This window comes from Lasiosphaeria miniovina (genome assembly GCF_030549165.1).
Source record: "Lasiosphaeria miniovina strain SMH2392-1A chromosome Unknown B0T26scaffold_1, whole genome shotgun sequence".
Taxonomy (NCBI): Eukaryota; Fungi; Ascomycota; class Sordariomycetes; order Sordariales; family Lasiosphaeriaceae; genus Lasiosphaeria; species Lasiosphaeria miniovina.
In genome coordinates, this window is record NW_026848220.1 from 3,542,370 (window position 1) to 3,560,962 (window position 18,593).

General features: G+C 54.9%; 6 protein-coding genes across 6 annotated transcripts; 2 read left to right on the forward strand and 4 right to left on the reverse strand.

Annotated features, from left to right (window-relative positions):
* Nucleotides 1–1,701: 1,701 nt before the first annotated feature.
* On the reverse strand, nucleotides 1,702–2,976 carry B0T26DRAFT_745925 (uncharacterized protein; the record flags this gene model as incomplete). The annotated part of the gene is made up of 2 exons (XM_060444632.1): nucleotides 1,702–2,327; nucleotides 2,391–2,976. The coding sequence occupies 2 exons, from the start codon at nucleotides 2,974–2,976 to the stop codon at nucleotides 1,702–1,704; spliced, it is 1,212 nt and encodes a 403-aa protein (XP_060302827.1).
* A 1,141-nt stretch (nucleotides 2,977–4,117) lies between these two features.
* B0T26DRAFT_686534 (uncharacterized protein) lies at nucleotides 4,118–5,625 on the forward strand. Its single transcript, XM_060440906.1, has 3 exons — nucleotides 4,118–4,271; nucleotides 4,338–5,287; nucleotides 5,349–5,625. The coding sequence occupies exons 1-2, from the start codon at nucleotides 4,205–4,207 to the stop codon at nucleotides 5,147–5,149; spliced, it is 879 nt and encodes a 292-aa protein (XP_060302828.1). The 5' UTR covers nucleotides 4,118–4,204; the 3' UTR covers nucleotides 5,150–5,287; nucleotides 5,349–5,625.
* Nucleotides 5,626–6,005: 380 nt separating this feature from the next.
* Nucleotides 6,006–9,181, reverse strand: B0T26DRAFT_46133 (DNA replication licensing factor MCM7). The gene is made up of 4 exons (XM_060435151.1): nucleotides 8,928–9,181; nucleotides 8,607–8,866; nucleotides 6,469–8,541; nucleotides 6,006–6,380 (listed from the first exon to the last, which is right to left on the reverse strand). The coding sequence occupies exons 1-4, from the start codon at nucleotides 8,974–8,976 to the stop codon at nucleotides 6,297–6,299; spliced, it is 2,466 nt and encodes an 821-aa protein (XP_060302829.1). The 5' UTR covers nucleotides 8,977–9,181; the 3' UTR covers nucleotides 6,006–6,296.
* Nucleotides 9,182–9,622: 441 nt separating this feature from the next.
* On the forward strand, nucleotides 9,623–13,506 carry B0T26DRAFT_635852 (P-loop containing nucleoside triphosphate hydrolase protein; the record flags this gene model as incomplete). Its single annotated transcript, XM_060436770.1, has 2 exons — nucleotides 9,623–9,739; nucleotides 9,844–13,506. 2 exons carry the CDS (start codon nucleotides 9,623–9,625, stop codon nucleotides 13,504–13,506), a joined length of 3,780 nt encoding a protein of 1,259 aa, XP_060302830.1.
* A 317-nt stretch (nucleotides 13,507–13,823) lies between these two features.
* B0T26DRAFT_46153 (uncharacterized protein) lies at nucleotides 13,824–16,868 on the reverse strand. Its single transcript, XM_060435153.1, has 2 exons — nucleotides 16,315–16,868; nucleotides 13,824–16,258 (listed from the first exon to the last, which is right to left on the reverse strand). The coding sequence occupies exons 1-2, from the start codon at nucleotides 16,685–16,687 to the stop codon at nucleotides 14,142–14,144; spliced, it is 2,490 nt and encodes an 829-aa protein (XP_060302831.1). The 5' UTR covers nucleotides 16,688–16,868; the 3' UTR covers nucleotides 13,824–14,141.
* A 181-nt stretch (nucleotides 16,869–17,049) lies between these two features.
* Nucleotides 17,050–18,404, reverse strand: B0T26DRAFT_630843 (S-adenosyl-L-methionine-dependent methyltransferase; the record flags this gene model as incomplete). The annotated part of the gene is made up of 2 exons (XM_060436285.1): nucleotides 17,050–17,092; nucleotides 17,131–18,404. 2 exons carry the CDS (start codon nucleotides 18,402–18,404, stop codon nucleotides 17,050–17,052), a joined length of 1,317 nt encoding a protein of 438 aa, XP_060302832.1.
* Between the last annotated feature and the right edge of the window lie 189 nt (nucleotides 18,405–18,593).

The window sequence follows — 18,593 nt, forward strand, 5'->3', positions numbered from 1 at the left end:
ACACCTCCCACGTTCTCCAGCCCCTGGATTTATCGGTTTTCGGCCCTCTAAAAGCCCGGTACAGAGCCAAGCATAACGAGGTTGTTTCCGGCTTCGACGAAGGCACTGTTGCTGAAAAGAGGGCCTTCCTAGAATGCTACCGGCAAGCCAGGGTCTATGGAATGACTGAATCTAATATCAAAGCCGGCTGGAAAGCTACAGGCCTCTGGCCGGTCAGCCTCAGGAAGCCCCTAAGCAACGGCCTTGTTATTAAGAATTCTAACGGCGACGTTGGTCAACTGACCTCTACGGTTTCTATAGACCTTCAAGAGGTCCATAACCCCATTCTAAATAAGAATTCGGAGGGCCCGCCTATATGGTTTACCCCTAAAAAGCCGAAGGATTTCCGTATTCAGGGGCAGGTTTTTCTAGCCGGCCAGAAACGAACTGCCAACGACCGACTTTTCATACGCAAGGCCGCAAAAGCCTTCGATTACGTGGTTTTCCAACTAGCCAATACGGCGCATCAATTGGAGGCTGCAGAAAAAAGCCTAGAACGCACAAGAGGCCGAAAGAGAAGGAAGGTCCAAGTCGACCCTAATACGCAGTTCGCTGGAATTGAGGAGGTTCGTGCCTCACAGAGAGAGGCTGGCAGAGAGGACCTTGGTTATTCTGAAAGAGAAGAATCAGGAGAATCCGATACTGAAGACTTCATCATTGTAGCTAATTAATTGACAAAGTTGTTGGCAATTGAAGTTTGTGGTGTTGTGCGGGGTCCGATTCAGGGGCTGTTCCATAGGCAGGGGTGTTCCAAAAGTCCCCCACCTGACTTATAGTAAGGTGAAGGTAGGATCAATCAATTCCATTGCGTAGGCTGAAAGGCAGATGAGGCAGTTATCATTCAAGAGCAGCCGGTATTATTCACCACTGACATCAACTTCTGAGAAATGGCGGATAATATATGAAAATGCTAATTAAGCTCCGGATTTGGCGGGGCACGAGCAGATCAACGGAGGTGATTGAATATCGCCTAGTCAATTGAGATGAGAGCTAGTTAAGGCCTTATCTTAGATCTAATAGCACACACAAAGCTTTGATTAGCTATTCGACATTTCAAGCAAGCCACCCTTACCCTTACACTCTAGCGCCCAGCGCATCTTCCGTCTAGCGGAATATTTATTAAATTAGCAGAGAAACCAGAAACAGGAGGCGTAAAAATCAAAACTCCAGAACATCCAGATCCCCGATAAGAATAATGATATCCCAGCACACCGAGTACGACTCCTAGAGCTCGGTGACCGTGGCTTATCTACCTAATTAGATCCAATTCATTCCTGGACTGAGTTCAGCCCAGTTGACACAACCTCTTGCATTGACCACTTATTATACGGCAAAGACCCTAATTATTCGGCAAACATCGGTTACGCTAGTAAGACGGGAACGTGTCACGTGTGGCATTCACACCGACCTCAACACGTAATTACCTACCCATGAAGATTATAAAAACGACCTAATAGTAGGTAATGAACTTGCTTGCCCGGACAGTGAATTTTCATTGCACAAGCACTAAGTTCATGTACTCGCAGTCCATGTCACCAAGAGATCCTGTAACACACACCTCAACTCAGGCGCTTCTTCAACCCCGAAACTTCCTGCCCGCTCCCCATCACCCCATCCTAAGCTCCATAAGACTCGTCACGCCCATTCTCGTTCAACATAGTTCTAGTGGTTGGCAGCGGCAGCAGCGGCAGCACAGTAGAAATGGCCAATGGTCTCAGCGCAGCCGAAGTTACGGAAGCACATGGTGTTGAGCGCCTGGCCCTTTCTTGCGCGGAACGCAGTCTCCTCGTTCTGCAGCTGGTTGTTGTGGGCGATGTTGTAGCGGAACAGGCCCTGGCAGCGGAGGCAGCGCGGCTTGACCGAGAAGCTCGGGACTCTGAGCGGCAGGCACTGCTCGTTGGCGTGGTTGGTGAAGTTGGCTGCCACCAGCTGCCACGCCGTGATGACGCCCAGGCGGATTGCATCCGCGTTGGTTCCCGGGGCGTTTGCGTTGTTATGCACGAGGTCGAACTCGTGTCGGATGCCCTGCGACCGGACATTCACGGGGAACGCGGCCGGCCCGGCAACGGGAGCGCTGGTGGGGCGGACGGTTTGTCGGAAGTTCTGCATCTCGTCGTTGACCCTCCCGTAGCCCTGCCAGTTGTCGACGGTGGACGTGACCACGATGGTGCGGCCGCCGTTGTTCTGGCCGGCGCAGACGAAGAGACACTGTGGGGTGGCCCGATGGAAATATTGCAGGTTCGGCGGTCCTCGCGTGCTCGTGGCGTTGAGACGGGTTCGTAGTGTTGCTGAATCGACGTCAGTTAGCTAATTACCTTAATTATGCAATAGGTACGATCAAGCTAACATACCCAAGTCGTTGGATTGCTGGGCAATGACACGAGCGAGAAGTTCCACGAAGCCCAGGATAGAGATATTGGGGGCCAGCATTTGGCCCACATTGCCCCAAAGGGTAATCTCGTTGACAATGGCATTCATGCTGGCGTTGGCGCCGCTGAGCAGCTGGACGACGGTGACGCCCTCGAGATGGGCGTGGCTTGCCCAAACACGCGCCAGGATGTTCATGAGGTCGTTCTCAAAGTCGGTGTCGGCCTGGATGGGAGGATATCCACCGCGCACTGCCTGGCGCGCGTTGATCAAGGGTCCAAGGACCGAGTACAAAGCCCAGTAGCCGAGCTTGACAAGATCCCGGGCATCTGCCGTAATGGCGGGTGGCATCAGGTGAGCATTGGGCCAGCGGGCATTGAGCTCGTTGGAAAGGTCCAAGTAGAGGCGACGCAGGTTCAAGGCTGCGTCTTTGGCGCAGTCCCAAGTGTCACCCCAGGGAACATGGTTGCCATTCGCAAGGTCGTGGAGTTGGTTCGCGGCGTCAACTTCGAGACGGTGCCTCGAGGGCAAGGCCCCGTAGAGTCGAGCGGCTTCGTTGAATACAACCATGATGATAATGATGATTATGTTAGACAAGAATAATGGATAGAGGCCAATAGCAGATGAAGCAGAGTTAGGCAAAGTTGATTGACTGATGATGGTATGGTGTGCAGTGTCCAAGATAATCAGAGAGCACGAGGGGGAACTTCGTGTGTAAATAAATATATCTTAAGATGCCTTATCTTTCATCCATGATCCGAGAGAGATGGGCTAACTGGGAAACAGAAAGTTCCTGGCCGCAACAGGGTTGTCTTCTTCAGCTGAGATATGACTCGCAGTGCTTGCCGTGATGGCCATGGTTTGGTCCGAAAGCAGAAGCAGCTTATGCGAATTCAGGTCACATTGGCAGCTGGTTTTGAAAAAGCTGTATAGGTGTCGTTACTAGATTCCATGTGGCTGGCTGGGTTTGCGGTCTAAAGCAGTCATTATCCAAACATGGACGTCTAGATTGTATGATTGAAGTGAACCTTTGAATGGTAGATGTGAATACGAGATGCATTCGGCATGGCGTTGATGGCAGCAAACGCTGCTCGGTTGAAAGTGGCTGACTGAATTTGCGGGGAAAATGCAAGTCAGGATGGAAAAGGAGCTTGAGTCTTACTCTTGAAGCTGAGATACGACCCCTGATGCCTGTATATGGCGTTGGCGTGCAGGCCAGCCTTAGAAGGCGCGAAGCTAAGGAGGGCTGAAGCTTTCCGGAAGCGGGTAGCTGCAGTACGGGCTGACGTGAGTCGGGGCCCCGCCCGGATTCTGCCCTGATTCGGCGACAATGCCGCATGCCGGCCAATGCCGCCCGCCAAGGTACCACGACGCACGTTTAGTCCAGGTTCGCCTTCAGAAGTTCAGCTAGCCACCAGACAATGACATGAGAGCAATGCCTTCGAAGGCCAACTCAACAATCTACCCGATTGTGCTGTACTGTACTGTGCAAGTTGCACAGTTGGACAGGAGGTGGGACCGTGAGACTACCCCTCCGTTCCCAATCTCATTACGTGGCCATCGACGAGCCGCCACCGACCCGAGCTAACTAATAACACCCCAACTACCACAATCCCTAACTCTTGGGTACAAAAGAGGCTCTGACCCGCCGACACGACACAAGACATCATTCCAGACCCCTTCAACTTCAGACACCTTCAACCTCAGACACCTTCAACCTCAGACACCTTCAACCCCAGACACCTTCAACCTCAGACACTTTCAACATCCACGGTTGTCTTCTCTTCCCACAGAAGCCATGTCGACCACCGGAGAAGCAAGCTTCAAGGCCGCGCAAACCGCCCTCAAAGATGCCTTCCGCACTGGTAAGTTGGTGGCCACCCCACCCCTGAGCTCCCTCCACGGATGCGATGCTAATACCAATCATACAGGTAAATTCCCCACCGACCTCGCCTCCGTCGTCAAGGGTAAGACCACCGACGTCGACGGCTTCATTAAGTGGCTCGACACCAACACCCCAGCCCGGCGGTCGCCGTGCTCGGCCGCCGACGCGTTGACCAAGCTCAAGGCGACCAACTTCGCCGACTTCGCCGCCGTTGTCACGCTGGCCGACGCCATCGACGGCGGCGAGCCCATCCCGCTCTTCAAGACGGCGGACCGCGAATACGTCGTCGTGACCACGCGGCCCGTCCTGAGCGTCGCCGGAGAAAGCATCACGGCTACCACGGCGCCGCCGCCGGGAAGCAAGGTCAGCGTGCACCCGTACGTGTACGACCTAGTGCAGACGTCTGCGACGGGCGGCACACTAGCGCTGCCGCGGTTCGCGTACGCGTTGGGCGTGCTCAAGACGCGCGCGCTAAACCCGACCGCGGACACTCCGTACGAGGAGACCAACTACGGCGTGGTGGTCGACGTGGCCGGCACCAGCCACGCCGTGTGGCTAGTGTACAACCGCGCGCCGTACGACGTCGAGACGGGCGAGAAGGCGGTGGCCGACCCGGCCGAGATGCCGGCCGTGTTCGCTGGCGTCGGCGCCCCGAACCCCGACGCCGCCCAGGCTGTCGCCGCGCTCAAGGACTGGAGCGTCACGGCGCTGCTGGCGCAGACCGTTGTCGAGGGCCTCGTCAAGAGCACCGCGCGCCGCGGAGCCGTTGCGGCCAAGGCCGCGTGGATAGATGATCTGGCCAAGGTGGTCACGCTCACCAACCTCCCGCCGCCCCGGGCTGCTCCTCAGGCTCCTTGAGAAGGCTGCTGCGGTAATGGTATGGGCTTTGGTGAGCAGTGCGTTGAGTGATATTGAGCCGTCGGCTGCGGCTTGATAATTAGTCGTACAGTAGCCACAGAGAGAATGGTATTTACTTATTTAGTCCGGTGTGGTTAGGTCAGTTAAGCAGTAGTTATGCAGATTCAAATAATTTACTGACCCGCGAGTCGAACTGCAGTGAACTGTTGCAACCTTTTGGATACGTCTTCAGACAACTTTGTCCTGTGATGGACTGCAGATAAACTGGGGTGGTCTTTCACAACTCCCCCATCTGTGACTGTCTTACACACTAGAACATCCCGCAAAGGGGCATCATCAAGAAACTACAAGTATGTTATTGTGGCTCGCGAAGCCTCACATGATAAGATATTTTGAATTGCTCGCTCAAAGTACGGAATACTTTGATAAGAACCGAGCAAACTTTCAATTGAAAACTTGTTGGCTTCATCTCTGACACAGTCATCAGTGTCATTATTTGGCCTCACACGGCCATGTCATGATGATATATAGACTAATATATAAAGTTAATTATGTTGCTGGTGAATTGAAAAGCGGCGAAGCTTTGGTAAGAGTAGCGATGGCTATCAAGTGCTTACCTTAGTAATCTTTAGCGGTCCCGGCTTTGGGAGTACAAGCACTCGTCTCGCGAAAGGTAATTTTAGTCTTCGAATCTAATAAGCTCCAGGCACTCATAATACTGCCCATCCGGTGTGTCCAAGCCAATTTTAGTTACTTCCCTAATAATTTCATAGCTATCACCTATACAAAAGTTGGGGGGGGGGGGGGGGGGGGGGGGGTAATTGTGTTCGGTAAGGGCTGACGAGGCACGCTAATTAGGTAGGTATATATATTGCATTCAAGATCGTAAAGCGCGACAACAATCATGAATAGTGTTCAAATAGTTAATTAACTCGGCACCTCCAAGCAATAAAAATAGAAACACACCCTTCCAAACTTACCTATCATAAAGAACGCCAATATAACAAGCCCGGAAATAAAAGACCAAAAAAGGAGAAAAGTACATTGGACCTGCAGAAAGCGGATAACAAGACCGACCATATTTATCGAAAAGGGAGCCATCCTCTAAGCCCTCACAGACAAAATCATAACATATACAGCGCATTATTTAGAGTTCCGGGCTACCATCTCTTTCCGCGTTGTTGGATGTGATAAAGACGAGGCGCGTGCCATTACCGGCAGTTTGCCAAACCTGTGCGGGTAATCAAGTCAGCCACCATTTCATTATCCTGGTTTAAGCATTCCCAAGAGACCCAAAAGAGAGAAAGAAAATAGCTTACGTCAAGCTCGGTATACTCTTCCAGGGCCGTCAGCCACTGGTTCTCTGTAAAACCCTTGGCAATGACGCGCTCCTTGACTTTGCGGAGGTTGAGCTCGATGCCAAACTGATCTTCCTCGTCCTCCTCAACATCGTCCTCCGCCCTGCAGGCGCCCGAGTCGGCGAGGCTCTTGACAAGGTTGTAGATCTTGCTGCTGGCGTTGAGGGCGCGGCGGCTCGAGTTGCCGCTGCTCTCGGCGGCAAGGCTGTCTTTGCTCGACTCTATGAGGCGAAGGGCCTCGTCGACGTCGTCCTGCGTGACGGTGTTGCTGAACCGCAGGCGTGCGAGGGCCTGCGCTAGACGTACAACGCCAAGGAGTGTACGCGGTGTCGTGTGGCCAAAGTTCTGCGATTTGATCTTTTCGTTGCGCTTTTGCTGGCTGCGCAGCCGCACGTACGTCTTGACCATGTACTCGGACACGGCAGTGGGCACGACGGGACGGAAGGTGCGTGCTTGCGCGACGTAGGCACGCACTTCCTGCGGGCTGAAGACAACGCCATCGGCCGTACCCAGGTCTGGATGCTTGCTATGCATGTGGACGTAGGCGACGTGCTTCGCAAGCTGAGCGTCAGTCTCGCGCGTAGGCGTGTCCAGCAGGAGGAACATGACGTCAAAACGGGACAGCAGGGCCGCAGGCAAGTTGATGTTCTCGACGGCAGACAAGCGCGTGTTGTAGCGGCCATAGATGGGATTGGCGGCGGCCAGAATGGAGGTCCGCGCGTTCAGTGTTGTGCTGATGCCAGCCTTGGAGATGCTAATGGTCTGCTGCTCCATGACTTCGTGAATGGCTGTGCGGTCGTTGTCGTCCATCTTGTCGAATTCATCGATGCAGCAAACGCCGTTGTCTGCGAGAACGAGCGCGCCACCCTCAAGAACCATCTCGTCCGTGACGGGGTCCCGCATCACAGCGGCTGTCAGACCGACGCCACTGCTTCCCCGGCCCGTCGTGTAGACGCCGCGGGGAGCAACCTTGGAGATGTACTTGAGCAGCTGCGACTTAGCCACACCAGGATCACCCATCAAGCAGATATTGATGTCACCACGGATTCTCATGCCATCGCCAACCTCCTTGGTAACACCGCCGACCAGGAGAAGGAGGAGCGCCTTCTTGACATCGAGATGGCCGAAAATTTCTGGTGCGATCGACTTTGCGAGATACTCGTACTGGTTGCCCGACCGGGTGAACTGCGAGATCCTCCGCATGATGAGGGGATCGATTTCCATCTCTTCATACGCCTTCTTGTGCTGGAGGACGTGGTGCGCCTCGAGGTAGGTATCAGTTAGAAGACCAGCGCGCATAGCCTTGAACCCGGTGTAAGGGGTAGGGAGGAAAATGCCGCCAATATCGACCACATCGCCGGGGTTGATTTGCCTGACAAGGCTACCGTAGCACAGGACTGTCAATGTCCTCGGAATCTGGCCGATGGGGACTTGCTCGGCAAGTTCCTGGATCTTGACCTCCTGGAAGGGCAGGAACTTGGATGCCCTTGAGGATGGGTAGAGCTGGCCCCTTGCCTGGTTGTCCTTGCAGTCCTGGGACGGGCACAAGGTAAGAGGCCCGTACTGCTTATCGGTGACGGGCTGGAAGATTTCGCATCCGCAGCGGTCGCAGGTGTAAGCGCTGACTTGGACGACGGGCTTGACGTCGAAGACTCTGGTGGCGATGCCGCGGATGGTGATGAGATGGCCAATGTGGTCGCCACGAACCTGGCGGACAGAGAGTGCCTTGACCGGATTCCGGGGTGTCGACGTCCTTGACTTGAAGACGAGGGTATAGCGGCGCGTGAGCATGACCGGGTACTGCTCGTTGATGACGGTGGGGTCCATAAGGCGATCGGCCACCTCTTCCAAGTCGCGGTTGCGCTGCTGCCTGTTCGCCATCAAGACATCGAGTACGTCGTCTTTGAATGTGATGTCGACGCTCGGCTGAGGCATGAGCTTATCGATGGCCCTGGACAGGACTTCGACGTAGTGCTTTGTGTTCTTTTCGACCGACTCGACAAGCTTGAGGCCCTCGTCGGCGTCTTCCTCGAACTGCATGCGGTCCGTTAGCAAGTGATGGGTCTGGGGCCAAGGGGCGGGCGCGACTGGCAACGCACCGACTGCAGGTCGTCCAAGTCAATTACGACTTGGTCAAGTTTCCTATCGGCAAGCTGCTGGAGCATCTCCTTGTATTTGTGCTGGGGCGCTCGTTTCCGCGCCTTGTCCCGGAGACGGCGTTGCTGAGCATCGTCGTCCTCGTCCATAAAGTCATACTCATCGCTGAGATCATCCTCGTCAATGTTGATATTACCAAGAGCATGTGTGATGGTCTGCTCTGGGGAGGTCTTGAACCCCGTCAGGAATTGCTCAAAGGCAACTAGTTATTCAGAGATTTGATTAGCGACGAGAACCTCAAAGAAAATGGGCGCGTCGCTTACCCTGGTGCGCGGCGTAATCGACAGGCGCTCGGTATTGTAAAAGCGCCATGTTGACCGTAGTGCAATTGATCGATCGTTGGTGGGCGGGTTCGGTGGTGCGGATACGGATCAAAAGTGAGGGGTGTTGCGAAATCAAATTGCTTGCAGGATGCGACGACGCTCAGGACTGCTGATGACGGCTAGGGCGCTTGGAAGCTGGAGGCTGGGGGGTGCAGCGGGGGAACGCGATCTAACACGCTGAACGCGACTTTTTCGCGTCGTCCCGCATGCCAGGGGCACTTTCAGTCCCTGTATCCACTTAACGAAAAAGGGTCCGAGCTTGGAGCTCGCAGTGCCAAAATTCGACCATCCGGTGCCAGCTGGCAGTGTGACGGCGCCAAGAAAGCCGGCGAAGCGCAAACGGCATGCATCCGTACCGTACCTCGGCACATGCTCTAAAATGACCGACAGAAACGAAGCTCCCCAGCAGATCCAGCAGATCCAGCAGACCCAGCAGACCCAGCAGACCAGCCAAGCTCCCTACTACTCGAGATGATTGTACCGTAATTCAGACTTCTCGAGATGCTCCATGTACAAATAGCACAGAGATCTTTTAACCTTATTTTCCCCCGCACGCTGCTGCTAGTGAGTGGTAGTGTGATCGATTGATACACAGAAGTGTCCAACCGGGGACGAACATTGGATCCAAGGCGACAATGGCGCCGAGAAAGACGTCCCAGTCGACTGCCGCCGAGGTGTCGCTGGTTCATCTGCAGAACTGCCTTGTGAACCTGCCCGCATCCCTGGCCTCGCTGCTCGCCAATGTCAACACTGTAAGTGAGCTGCCGTGCTACCGAAGCCGTGCCTTTCTGCCGTCCTACCAGCGCTTGCTGCGATGTGTGCCAATGAACTGGACTGACAAGAGCTTCCCTTCTAGCCCGCCCAGAATGTCATCGTCGAGCTCAGCTACCGCGCGCCCGCCCTTCCAGCAGCTGCTGGCGCCGCCGCCTCCCCGTCGGCCCCGAAGTCCATCTACGTGGGGTGGACGGGCATGCCCAGCAAGAGGCGAATCACCCCCATCGTCAGCAGAGATGGCATCAATGGGGGCCGCGGCGCTTCGGCGCGCGACCAGGAAGTGCCCCTCGTCGAGCTAGACGCTACGCTCGCCGCCACCGTCGGCCTGCAGGACGGTCAGAGGGTCATGGCAATCATACACCTGGACCCGCCATTGGCGCACACTGTCAACATCGAGCCCCTGACGCCCGAGGACTGGGAGATGATTGAGCTGCACGGCACTTTCTTAGAAGACAACCTGCTGTTCCAGATCCGCGCTGTGCCCAACCCCGCCTACGCTCCAGGCGGAGTTGTTGCCGGTGCTCACTCGCTCACGCTGCACCTGTCGCCGACCTCGACTGCCAACGTCAAGGTCCTGTCGCTCGACCCCCCGTTGCCCGCCGATGCTGTCTTCGCCAAGATTGCCCCCGACGCCGAGGTTATTGTCGCGCCAAAGACTCGTCCCAAGCTGCGGAGCAATAAGGACAATAAGAGCGTGGGCGGCGCCTCGAGGAAGAGCGGCAGGAGCTCCGCAAGCACCGTCCGGAGGAAGAGCGCCCGGGAGGAGAAGAAACCCGTCTTCTTCTTCCGCGGCATTGATCGCAAACACTGCCAGGACTGGTTCGACGAGCAACAGCCGACTGAGGATGTCAGCATATGGCTTGACCGTGATCTACTCTCCGCCAAGGACTTGAAGGGAGTGAGGTGGGTGTCTGTCACGGTCGTACGGCCCGCCGGTCTTCAACCCGCAGCTATTGACCCCCAACACCCAGCGCAAGACAGAGAGGCTGCCGCAAAAGCAGCCGTTAAAGTCGTCTCACGTCTCCGAGCTTGGGATGAGCCCCCGGATGGCCAGACAACCGCGCTCTCGTCATCGTTGTGCGCTGCTCTCGGATGTCTAGGCATGGTGGGCGGAGTTGTCAAGGTTGAGCCTGCTCCGACCCAGCTATCCCGGAAGAGCGTCCCGGATAAAGACGGTCTGGTACATGAGACAGTTCAAAAGTTGAAAATATACCCCTTCCAGTCGCCAAAGGCTGTTACATCGTCAGGCCTCAAATTCGGTGGGCAGTCCAAGGCCGAGCGGGAGGAGGCTGCGAACCAGGTCAAGCACATATACGGCGTCGATTTTCTGGCAGGACCCCTTACCGACGGACAGGTTCTTGGGTTGCACGATGGCTTGAAACTCCCACGGAGCTGGGAAGGAGGCATCGTAAGATTCGAACCGTCTTCTGCGCCGTCTCAGGGCTCTACAAAGAAGCCTCTCAGCTGGATCCTGGGCTCCGAATGGAAGCTTCCCATTGCGGTTCAGCCCGCAATCCCCAAGCCATCGTGGCTATCCGACGTCGATGCCGAATCGGCTGGCGATGCGCCTTCCTCCTTACTCGTCGGCATTGACACACTCCTCGAGAAGCTTCGATCCCATCTCTCTCACATGTCGTCTGTCCTGTTGACTGGCGGCCAAGGCTCGGGCAAGACGTCCGTGGCACAGTCAGTTGCTCGTAGCCTGCGATCAGGACAACTATTCCACACAACATACTTCTCTTGCACAAAACTTGTCAACGACGAGAGCAAGATATCTACTGTCAAGGAAACACTCACTCGTCTTTTTATGGCCGCCAGTTGGGGTGCCAGACTTGATGGCAAGGCTGTGGTCATTCTCGACGACATTGACCGGCTTTGTCCAGCTGAGACCGAGCTGCAGGTTGGCAACGAGAATGGACGGAGTCGGCAGATCAGTGAGGCGATATGTTCCATCGTCAGGCAATATTGCGGCCGAGACAGCAATGTGGTCTTGCTGGCCACCTGTCAAGGGAAGGATTCGTTGCACAATGTTCTCGTGGGCGGCCACGTCGTCCGCGAGATTGTCGACCTATTAGCCCCAGATAAGGAGACAAGGAGGCGCATATTAGAAGCTCTTGCCGCTCAGGGCTCGGTCGCTTTTCAAGAAGATGGGTTCGTCGATGACTACGAGCATGCCAGTCGCCCAACCACTAGAGATGGAAGCGCTGCCGGCGATGAGGAAGACGGCTGGATGGACGGCGAGATCCAACCGAGGCAAAGAAACGCTTTGGAGAGACCGAGCGGGTTCATCCTCGACTCTGACCTCGACTTTCTTGACATTGCCGGCCAAATCGATGGTTACATGCCTGGCGATCTGATTCTTCTCATCGCCCGAGCTCGGAATGAAGCGCTGAGCCGGAGCGTCGGGGAATCGACAACTTTTGATGCCCCCACAATCCGTCTCAGCCGGACGGATTTTGACAAGGCTCTCAAGGGGTTTACTCCGGCGTCCTTGCGGAATGTCACACTCCAGAGTTCGACTACTACGTTTGCCTCTATTGGTGGACTGCAAGAGACGCGACGGATCCTGCTCGAAACACTACAGTACCCAACCAAGTACGCTCCTATCTTCGCCCAGTGCCCGCTTCGCTTGCGGTCTGGCCTCTTGCTCTATGGCTACCCCGGCTGCGGCAAGACACTGCTGGCCAGTGCCGTAGCGGGCGAGTGCGGTCTCAACTTCATCAGCGTCAAAGGGCCTGAGATCTTGAACAAGTACATCGGTGCGTCCGAGAAGAGCGTCCGAGATCTCTTTGAGCGAGCCCAGGCGGCAAGGCCCTGTGTGCTGTTCTTCGACGAGTTTGACTCCATCGCGCCAAAGCGTGGTCACGACTCTACTGGTGTCACGGACAGAGTTGTCAACCAGCTTCTCACTCAGATGGACGGCGCCGAAGGACTGTCAGGCGTCTATGTGCTCGCGGCCACCTCGCGCCCCGATTTAATAGACCCGGCACTCCTACGGCCAGGCCGTCTCGACAAGTCACTGTTGTGTGACTTCCCGAATCTCGAGGACCGTCTCGACATCATCAAGGCACTTGCCCAGAAGGTCAAAGTTGAAGACAACGTCTGGAACTCGGAGGACGACCTGCTCGAGCTCGGCCGCCGTACCGAAGGCTTCACGGGTGCAGATCTCCAAGCGCTCGTCTCGAATGCGCAGCTCGAAGCGATTCACGACGTCTTGAATGACCGCGAGCAACCCAGCTCACTCGCTGCTGGCGGTGGCAGCGGGGGCAGCCACAGCCGTCGCAGTGCCGTCAAAAAGACCGCTGCAGCGCCAGTCCGCAACTTTGTGCAGTTTCGATACGGCTCCGACAGCACCACTCCGGATGGCGGCGCCACAGATGCTGCCACCCCCTGGAGTAGGTCATCTGAGCTCGCTGAGCAGGCCGCCATCTCGGCAAAACTCGAAAGTATGAAGCTCGCCCGTAAGCGCGCCAAGCAGCTCACCAAGGCCGGGACCGTCTCCAGCAACGCCCTGGGCCTATCAGGCGCTGCGGGCGACGAGAAGGGCGCCGCCGCCGGCAGCAGCGAGGTCGTGCTCGGCTGGAAGCACCTGATCAATGCGCTCGGGGACACGCGTGCCAGCATCAGCGTCGACGAGCGGCGCCGCCTGGAGAAGATCTACCGCGAGTTCGTCGTCGGGCGCAGCGGCGAGATGAGGGACGGTCAGGGAAGCATGGAGGTCGGCGGGCGGAGCAGCTTGATGTGAGCAACACAACAATACAACAATTGCCTTGCCGCCACCCGCTTCGGGAGATGTGTCGACACACTGGCGGTTCTGTGTCCGGTACCTATCAATGTGTATATTTATATATATTCAAGTCTAGAATTAATTCATATCAAATCATTGAGTTTGTCTGCTAAGCGTGTCTAATGTAGGAGTCAAGTTCGGACGGACGAAAGAAATGCTAACTAGTATTGGATATCAATCGACTTCCCGATAGTAATCGACTGCCCTAATAGTAATCGACTGCCCTGATAGTAATCGACTCTCCCGATAGTAATCAACTGCCCTGATAGTAATCGACTCTCCCGATAGCAATCGACTGCCCTGATAGTAATCGACTCTCCCGATAGCAATCGACTATCCCGATAGCAATCGACTATCCCGATAGTATTCAACTCTCCTAATGGTAATCGACTGACCTGATTCCTTTACTAATCGACGGTCCCGATTCGTTTCTCAGTCGACTCTCCCAATCCTTTTTATTCATTGCCGCCCGGTAAGCACACACTTCCTCAGTAATGTATATATATCATTCCAGTCACTCCATGACCTTATTCCCACCGCCCTACTAACAATAAGTCGACATCCATTGTAACCGAACCACATCACAGCGTCTTCTAGTCCCTCTCCGTTCCTGCACCCGAGAATATACACTCGATCGCGACCACGTCCATGTCATTTGATAGGTAATACAGGCCGCCGCTTCTCCCACTGCCGCTCCCGCTGTCAGTGTCTGTAGATGTCTTGAGCGACTGCGTTCGGATAAAGCTGGGGTGACTCTCGACGTCGCGAGACCGGGCCTGCTCGTCCGGCAGCCAGTGCAGCCTCAGCTCGGCCGGTCTCATTTCCATGTCCGGATATATATCCAAGGTGCCCGTGGAAAACCACGGCAGAGGCACGTGTCGGCTGCTGCTGTCTAGATGAAGCGTTATGGGTTGACCTTGTGCGAGTATTCGGGCGCCACGTGAATTGCTCGCGGGCTGCTCTTGACGTTGCTCTTGACGTTGCTCTTGCTCTTGCTCTTGCTCTTGCTTAGGCAGATGTGGCTCCTGTTGCTCCTGCTCAGAGGCTGAGTCGGTCGGCGATGACGACGCCGGCGGCTCTTCCGGGATGTCGTCGAGAAGCCGATCGCGGCTTAGCTCACGGCGAGGTCTTAGACTCAAACCGGGGGATGCGGTCGCAGCTGGTTGTGGCAGTGGCTCGATTTTCTCGTCTTGGGATATTGTGGGGACAGGGCTGTCACCTGTGAATGAGGTCTGCGATCTGGAAATGTCGTCAAGTGGCGTGTCCTCCGTCTCTGCAGAATCAGGAGTCACAGGGATGTCGGTTAGTGGCTCAAGGGTTGGTTCTCGTGTTACCGGCTCAGTGCTCCTGTTGCCGGGCTCGTGGGGAACAGCAGCACTGTCATCGAAGGAATCTCGCAGCTCACGAGGCCCTTCAGCAAGTTCATTATAGCCCTGACGAAGATTTTCAGTGCTCAGTGGCCTAGATACAGCCTTTCCAGCTCCGTTGGGGACGGGCTCTACATCCGCCGGGAGTTCTTCGACTTCCCCCGCGTTCTGTTCCTTCTCTTCCAACTTCTCGTTCCCTCCAGCCTGGCCTTGCTCGTCTCCTACAGTAATCGGCTCAACGACAATCTTTTCAACCATCTCCGTAATCACCCTCCTAGAAGGATTATCTTCTGGTTGGACAAAACTTGCCAGGGTCGACATGGAGTTTGAGAAGAGAACGGCTGTGCTTTCGTTGGTCGGAAACTTCGGCCCAGGCCTGACACCATTCATCACATTTCTTATGGCGTGCATTATCAGGATTTCCATGGAGGCATTGAGTTGCGAATAGAGTGAACTGGTTGAGCTGATAACGGGGAGACACCACATTGGGTACAGTTTGCCGTGGGACTTCGAAATATGGAATACCCCTTGGTGTTTGATGAAGAGATTGCACAGATAGCACGCGTCTTTGCTAGAGCAAATAACCCGGGGTCTGTTGGCGACTGGATAGAGCTCATAATAAGCGGCTATTTGCACCTCGGCGTGAATCTTTGGCTTCTCTATGGTCTTGTTGAGAGTCGCGACAAAAGAGGAATCGTTAGTTGCCTCGTTCGATTGAAGTCGTTCGAAGACGCTCTCCGCAGTAAACTTGGCCCCCGTGCTTGTGAGGCAGCGAGAGATTGAGCTGGAAAGGTTTCGCTCCGAGGGGAATACCAGGTCGGGGCCGAAATATTGAGCATCAAGAGAAACAGCTATGACCTCTGTGTGTTGAAATAGGCCCGGCTTCCTAGCCGTTTTTAATAGATACAGAGAGCTCTCCCGGTAATTGGCAAGTCTTTCCAGCCGATTGAGAAATGACATTTTGAGATTTGGGTTTATCCCCATAGATGTGATATCTGCCGTGATTGTCGAGCAGTTAACGGCGCTAGAGAGTCGATAGGCTGTTATAGCCACGCCCTTGAGGCTGGAGATCACATCCTTCTCGTGACAGACTTCAAGCTTGTCTAGCTTGTTTTCGAGGTCTTTGGTGTGGCACACAAATAGAGCGAATTGATCCCTGGGTATATCGGCCCGCCGTTTCTGGACAGCAACACGAATGGTCTTCAACGTATCGCCCAGGTAGGCTTTCGATTTTCCAGAGAACGAGTTCCTGCCTCTTCGTGATCCAATACGGTACAAGATACGTTCGTGGCACATGTCGAATATGGCGTTGAGCACCTCGCCTTCGAGGGTAGCATTGTCCTCTATAGAGAGCACAATAAGTTCAACGTCAACCGAGTTATCTTGTTCACGAACTCACCACTATTGACCCGAGAAAGTAAACCGAATATAGTTTCAAGGCCATTCTTGATTCGAGCTAGCACATCATCCCCGGACATTGGTGATCTCTTGTTGACGGCGAGAAGTACTCGCATTCCTCCCCCATCTGGGCGCTCTTCAATACAAGTTGCTACAACATGATCCGGGTTGTTGGAGATCCCAGAGATCAATGCAAGTACCCCCGCTAAGCTAGACTCGCGGGCGAACGATAGAGTCCGGCGTGAATCTAGCCTTGCTATTGCAGATGCAGGCTTGTTGACTTTGGGAGGGCTTCGCAGCTGTTTAAGAAGAGACAAGAGAGCAACATTCTCGGCAAAGTCTAGGAGGATATTGGGTTGCGGTTCTGCTGACATTTCTAGGCCGTTGAACCACGGTAGATACAGTTGAAGAAATCATTGTTCTCTAGGTGCTGGTGCGAGGGCATATGGTGTCCCATATAATCCCCACCGAGTCGGCACTTTTTTGTTGTATGGCTCACGAATATAGTGGGGAGGGTCGTGTTTGCGACCTGCAGCTGGCCGGGAGTGCAGAGTGCTCCTATTTGTTGGGCTGGGGACAAAGACGCCTTTCCTGCAAGCTTCGTGTGTGAGGCCTACAGTAAGTAGCCTATAACTCGGGTAGTTTGAAAGCCTGTTACTACCATCACAACTGGGCTACGGCTCTGCAAAACAAATACTGGTTATCGTCGATCCGGAGATCCGCTTTTGCCGAGCTCTCATCCCAAGAACGTGCAAGTCGGGAGGCGATATTCTGCGAGGCTGTTAGTGAGAGCAAATGGTGAACAGAGCCAATTAACTTGCCGTCTAATGTCCAATACCTCCTCTTGACTCCCTCCCATTCGCCTTTGCCGGCCTCAGCCAGCTCCTCCATGTTGACTTCTATCACTTTCCAATCGACATCGAGGCCGGCATCCAACAAGTGCATCTCAGCGACTTTAGTGTAGACGTCGTAGCAGATCTTGCGATCCCCGCCAAGGCCGTTAAAGAAACCAAAGCACCCCTGGGAATCCAACAGACCGGGTATAAAATCAGTGAAAAACAGTCGCAGCTGCGCGTAGTCTTCACCAAAGGTATCGAAGTAGATGACGTCGTATACTTGGTCCTCTTCTAGGAGCTGCTGGCAAATTTCTTGCCACTTGCCCTTGTGAACCTTGAAAGCGCCCGGCTCTTGGGCACTTGCTTCCCACGACGATCCAAATTTTGAGTCTGGGGCCGAAATATGTTCCAAGACCTCTGGGTGCGCCTCGATAATATGATGGCGCGCGGGCTTTGTCTCGGCAAACATGGTATCAATAATGCCCATACCGAACCCTATGTTCAGTATCCTCTTGCCCGGCTCCTTGCCAGGGAGGAGCGCATCGACGCTCTGGCGCATGATGTCGGACTCCCAGGCCATCATTACACCGTTGCCCGCATCGTCTACCAGCTTGCCGTCCGAGTATGTCAACTTGGACCGCAGGTACTCCTCACTCTTGACGTCCTGCTGCGACTCAAGAGCAAGCCTTTGGAAGGTAGGCGTTTCCGCCACTTCCGGGGCCCCATCTGTCTCCTGGCCGTCCACGTCAACGAGCTCGGGTGCCTCGTCGCCATCTTCCACTTGGCCATTCGCATCTCCCATGCCCTCGTCATTGTCGTCGTCCTCAGCGTCGCCACTCGAGAGCTCCTCGTACCCGTCTAGCAACCCAAACAGCATCTCTGCCCTCACGCCAGCCTCGACGCAAAGAATGTACAATTCTGTGCGGCCGAGACGGCGCGCGACGCAGCCGGGCGTCTCGTTGTGGTCATCGAGATCGTTCCAGATGCCGCCCCATAGCAGAAGCTCGTAGACGGTTTTCTTAGCAGCCTCGAGGTCCTCGGGCGTGTCGTCCTCGGAAGGGGCCCCGCAAGATCGAATGGCCGCGTGCAAGGGCGTCTCGCCGGTTTGGGGGTCCTGACAGCTGGCCTTGCCTGGGACGTCGAGGAATTTCTTGATGGCCTCGATATCGTGCGACCAGGCTGCTGTCAGGACTCGTTGTGTCTCGGGTAGGCAATCGGGCGAGATGCGAGTGGATATCGAGTCTTGGTCGGCCATGTCTTTGAAGCTTTTTCCCGGATTCGTATTTGGATTTACTTGTTTTATTCTTGCTCCCAAATATTATAATGAATTAATTCGATGGCCGCTTCCCCTCTTATTACTTACTCCGAGGTACTTGGACTTGCCCCACGAACTTTTTTGTGGGCTGCCCCTCACCTTTATCCCCCGATAAGATAAGATTGAGGA

What these genes read in the sequence shown, in the direction of transcription:
- B0T26DRAFT_686534 (XM_060440906.1), top strand. Translation starts at nt 4,205, where the DNA reads ATGTCGACCACCGGAGAAGCAAGCTTCAAGGCCGCGCAAACCGCCCTC. An exon ending in CAAAGATGCCTTCCGCACTG is followed by an intron (nt 4,272 to 4,337) that starts GTAAGTTGGTGG and finishes CCAATCATACAG; the next exon opens with GTAAATTCCCCACCGACCTC.
- B0T26DRAFT_46133 (XM_060435151.1), bottom strand. Translation starts at nt 8,976, where the DNA reads ATGGCGCTTTTACAATACCGAGCGCCTGTCGATTACGCCGCGCACCAG. An exon ending in ACTTGGACGACCTGCAGTCG is followed by an intron (nt 8,542 to 8,606) that starts GTGCGTTGCCAG and finishes GACCGCATGCAG; the next exon opens with TTCGAGGAAGACGCCGACGA. An exon ending in AAGAGTATACCGAGCTTGAC is followed by an intron (nt 6,381 to 6,468) that starts GTAAGCTATTTT and finishes TTACCCGCACAG; the next exon opens with GTTTGGCAAACTGCCGGTAA.
- B0T26DRAFT_46153 (XM_060435153.1), bottom strand. Translation starts at nt 16,687, where the DNA reads ATGTCAGCAGAACCGCAACCCAATATCCTCCTAGACTTTGCCGAGAAT. An exon ending in ACTTTCTCGGGTCAATAGTG is followed by an intron (nt 16,259 to 16,314) that starts GTGAGTTCGTGA and finishes TGCTCTCTATAG; the next exon opens with AGGACAATGCTACCCTCGAA.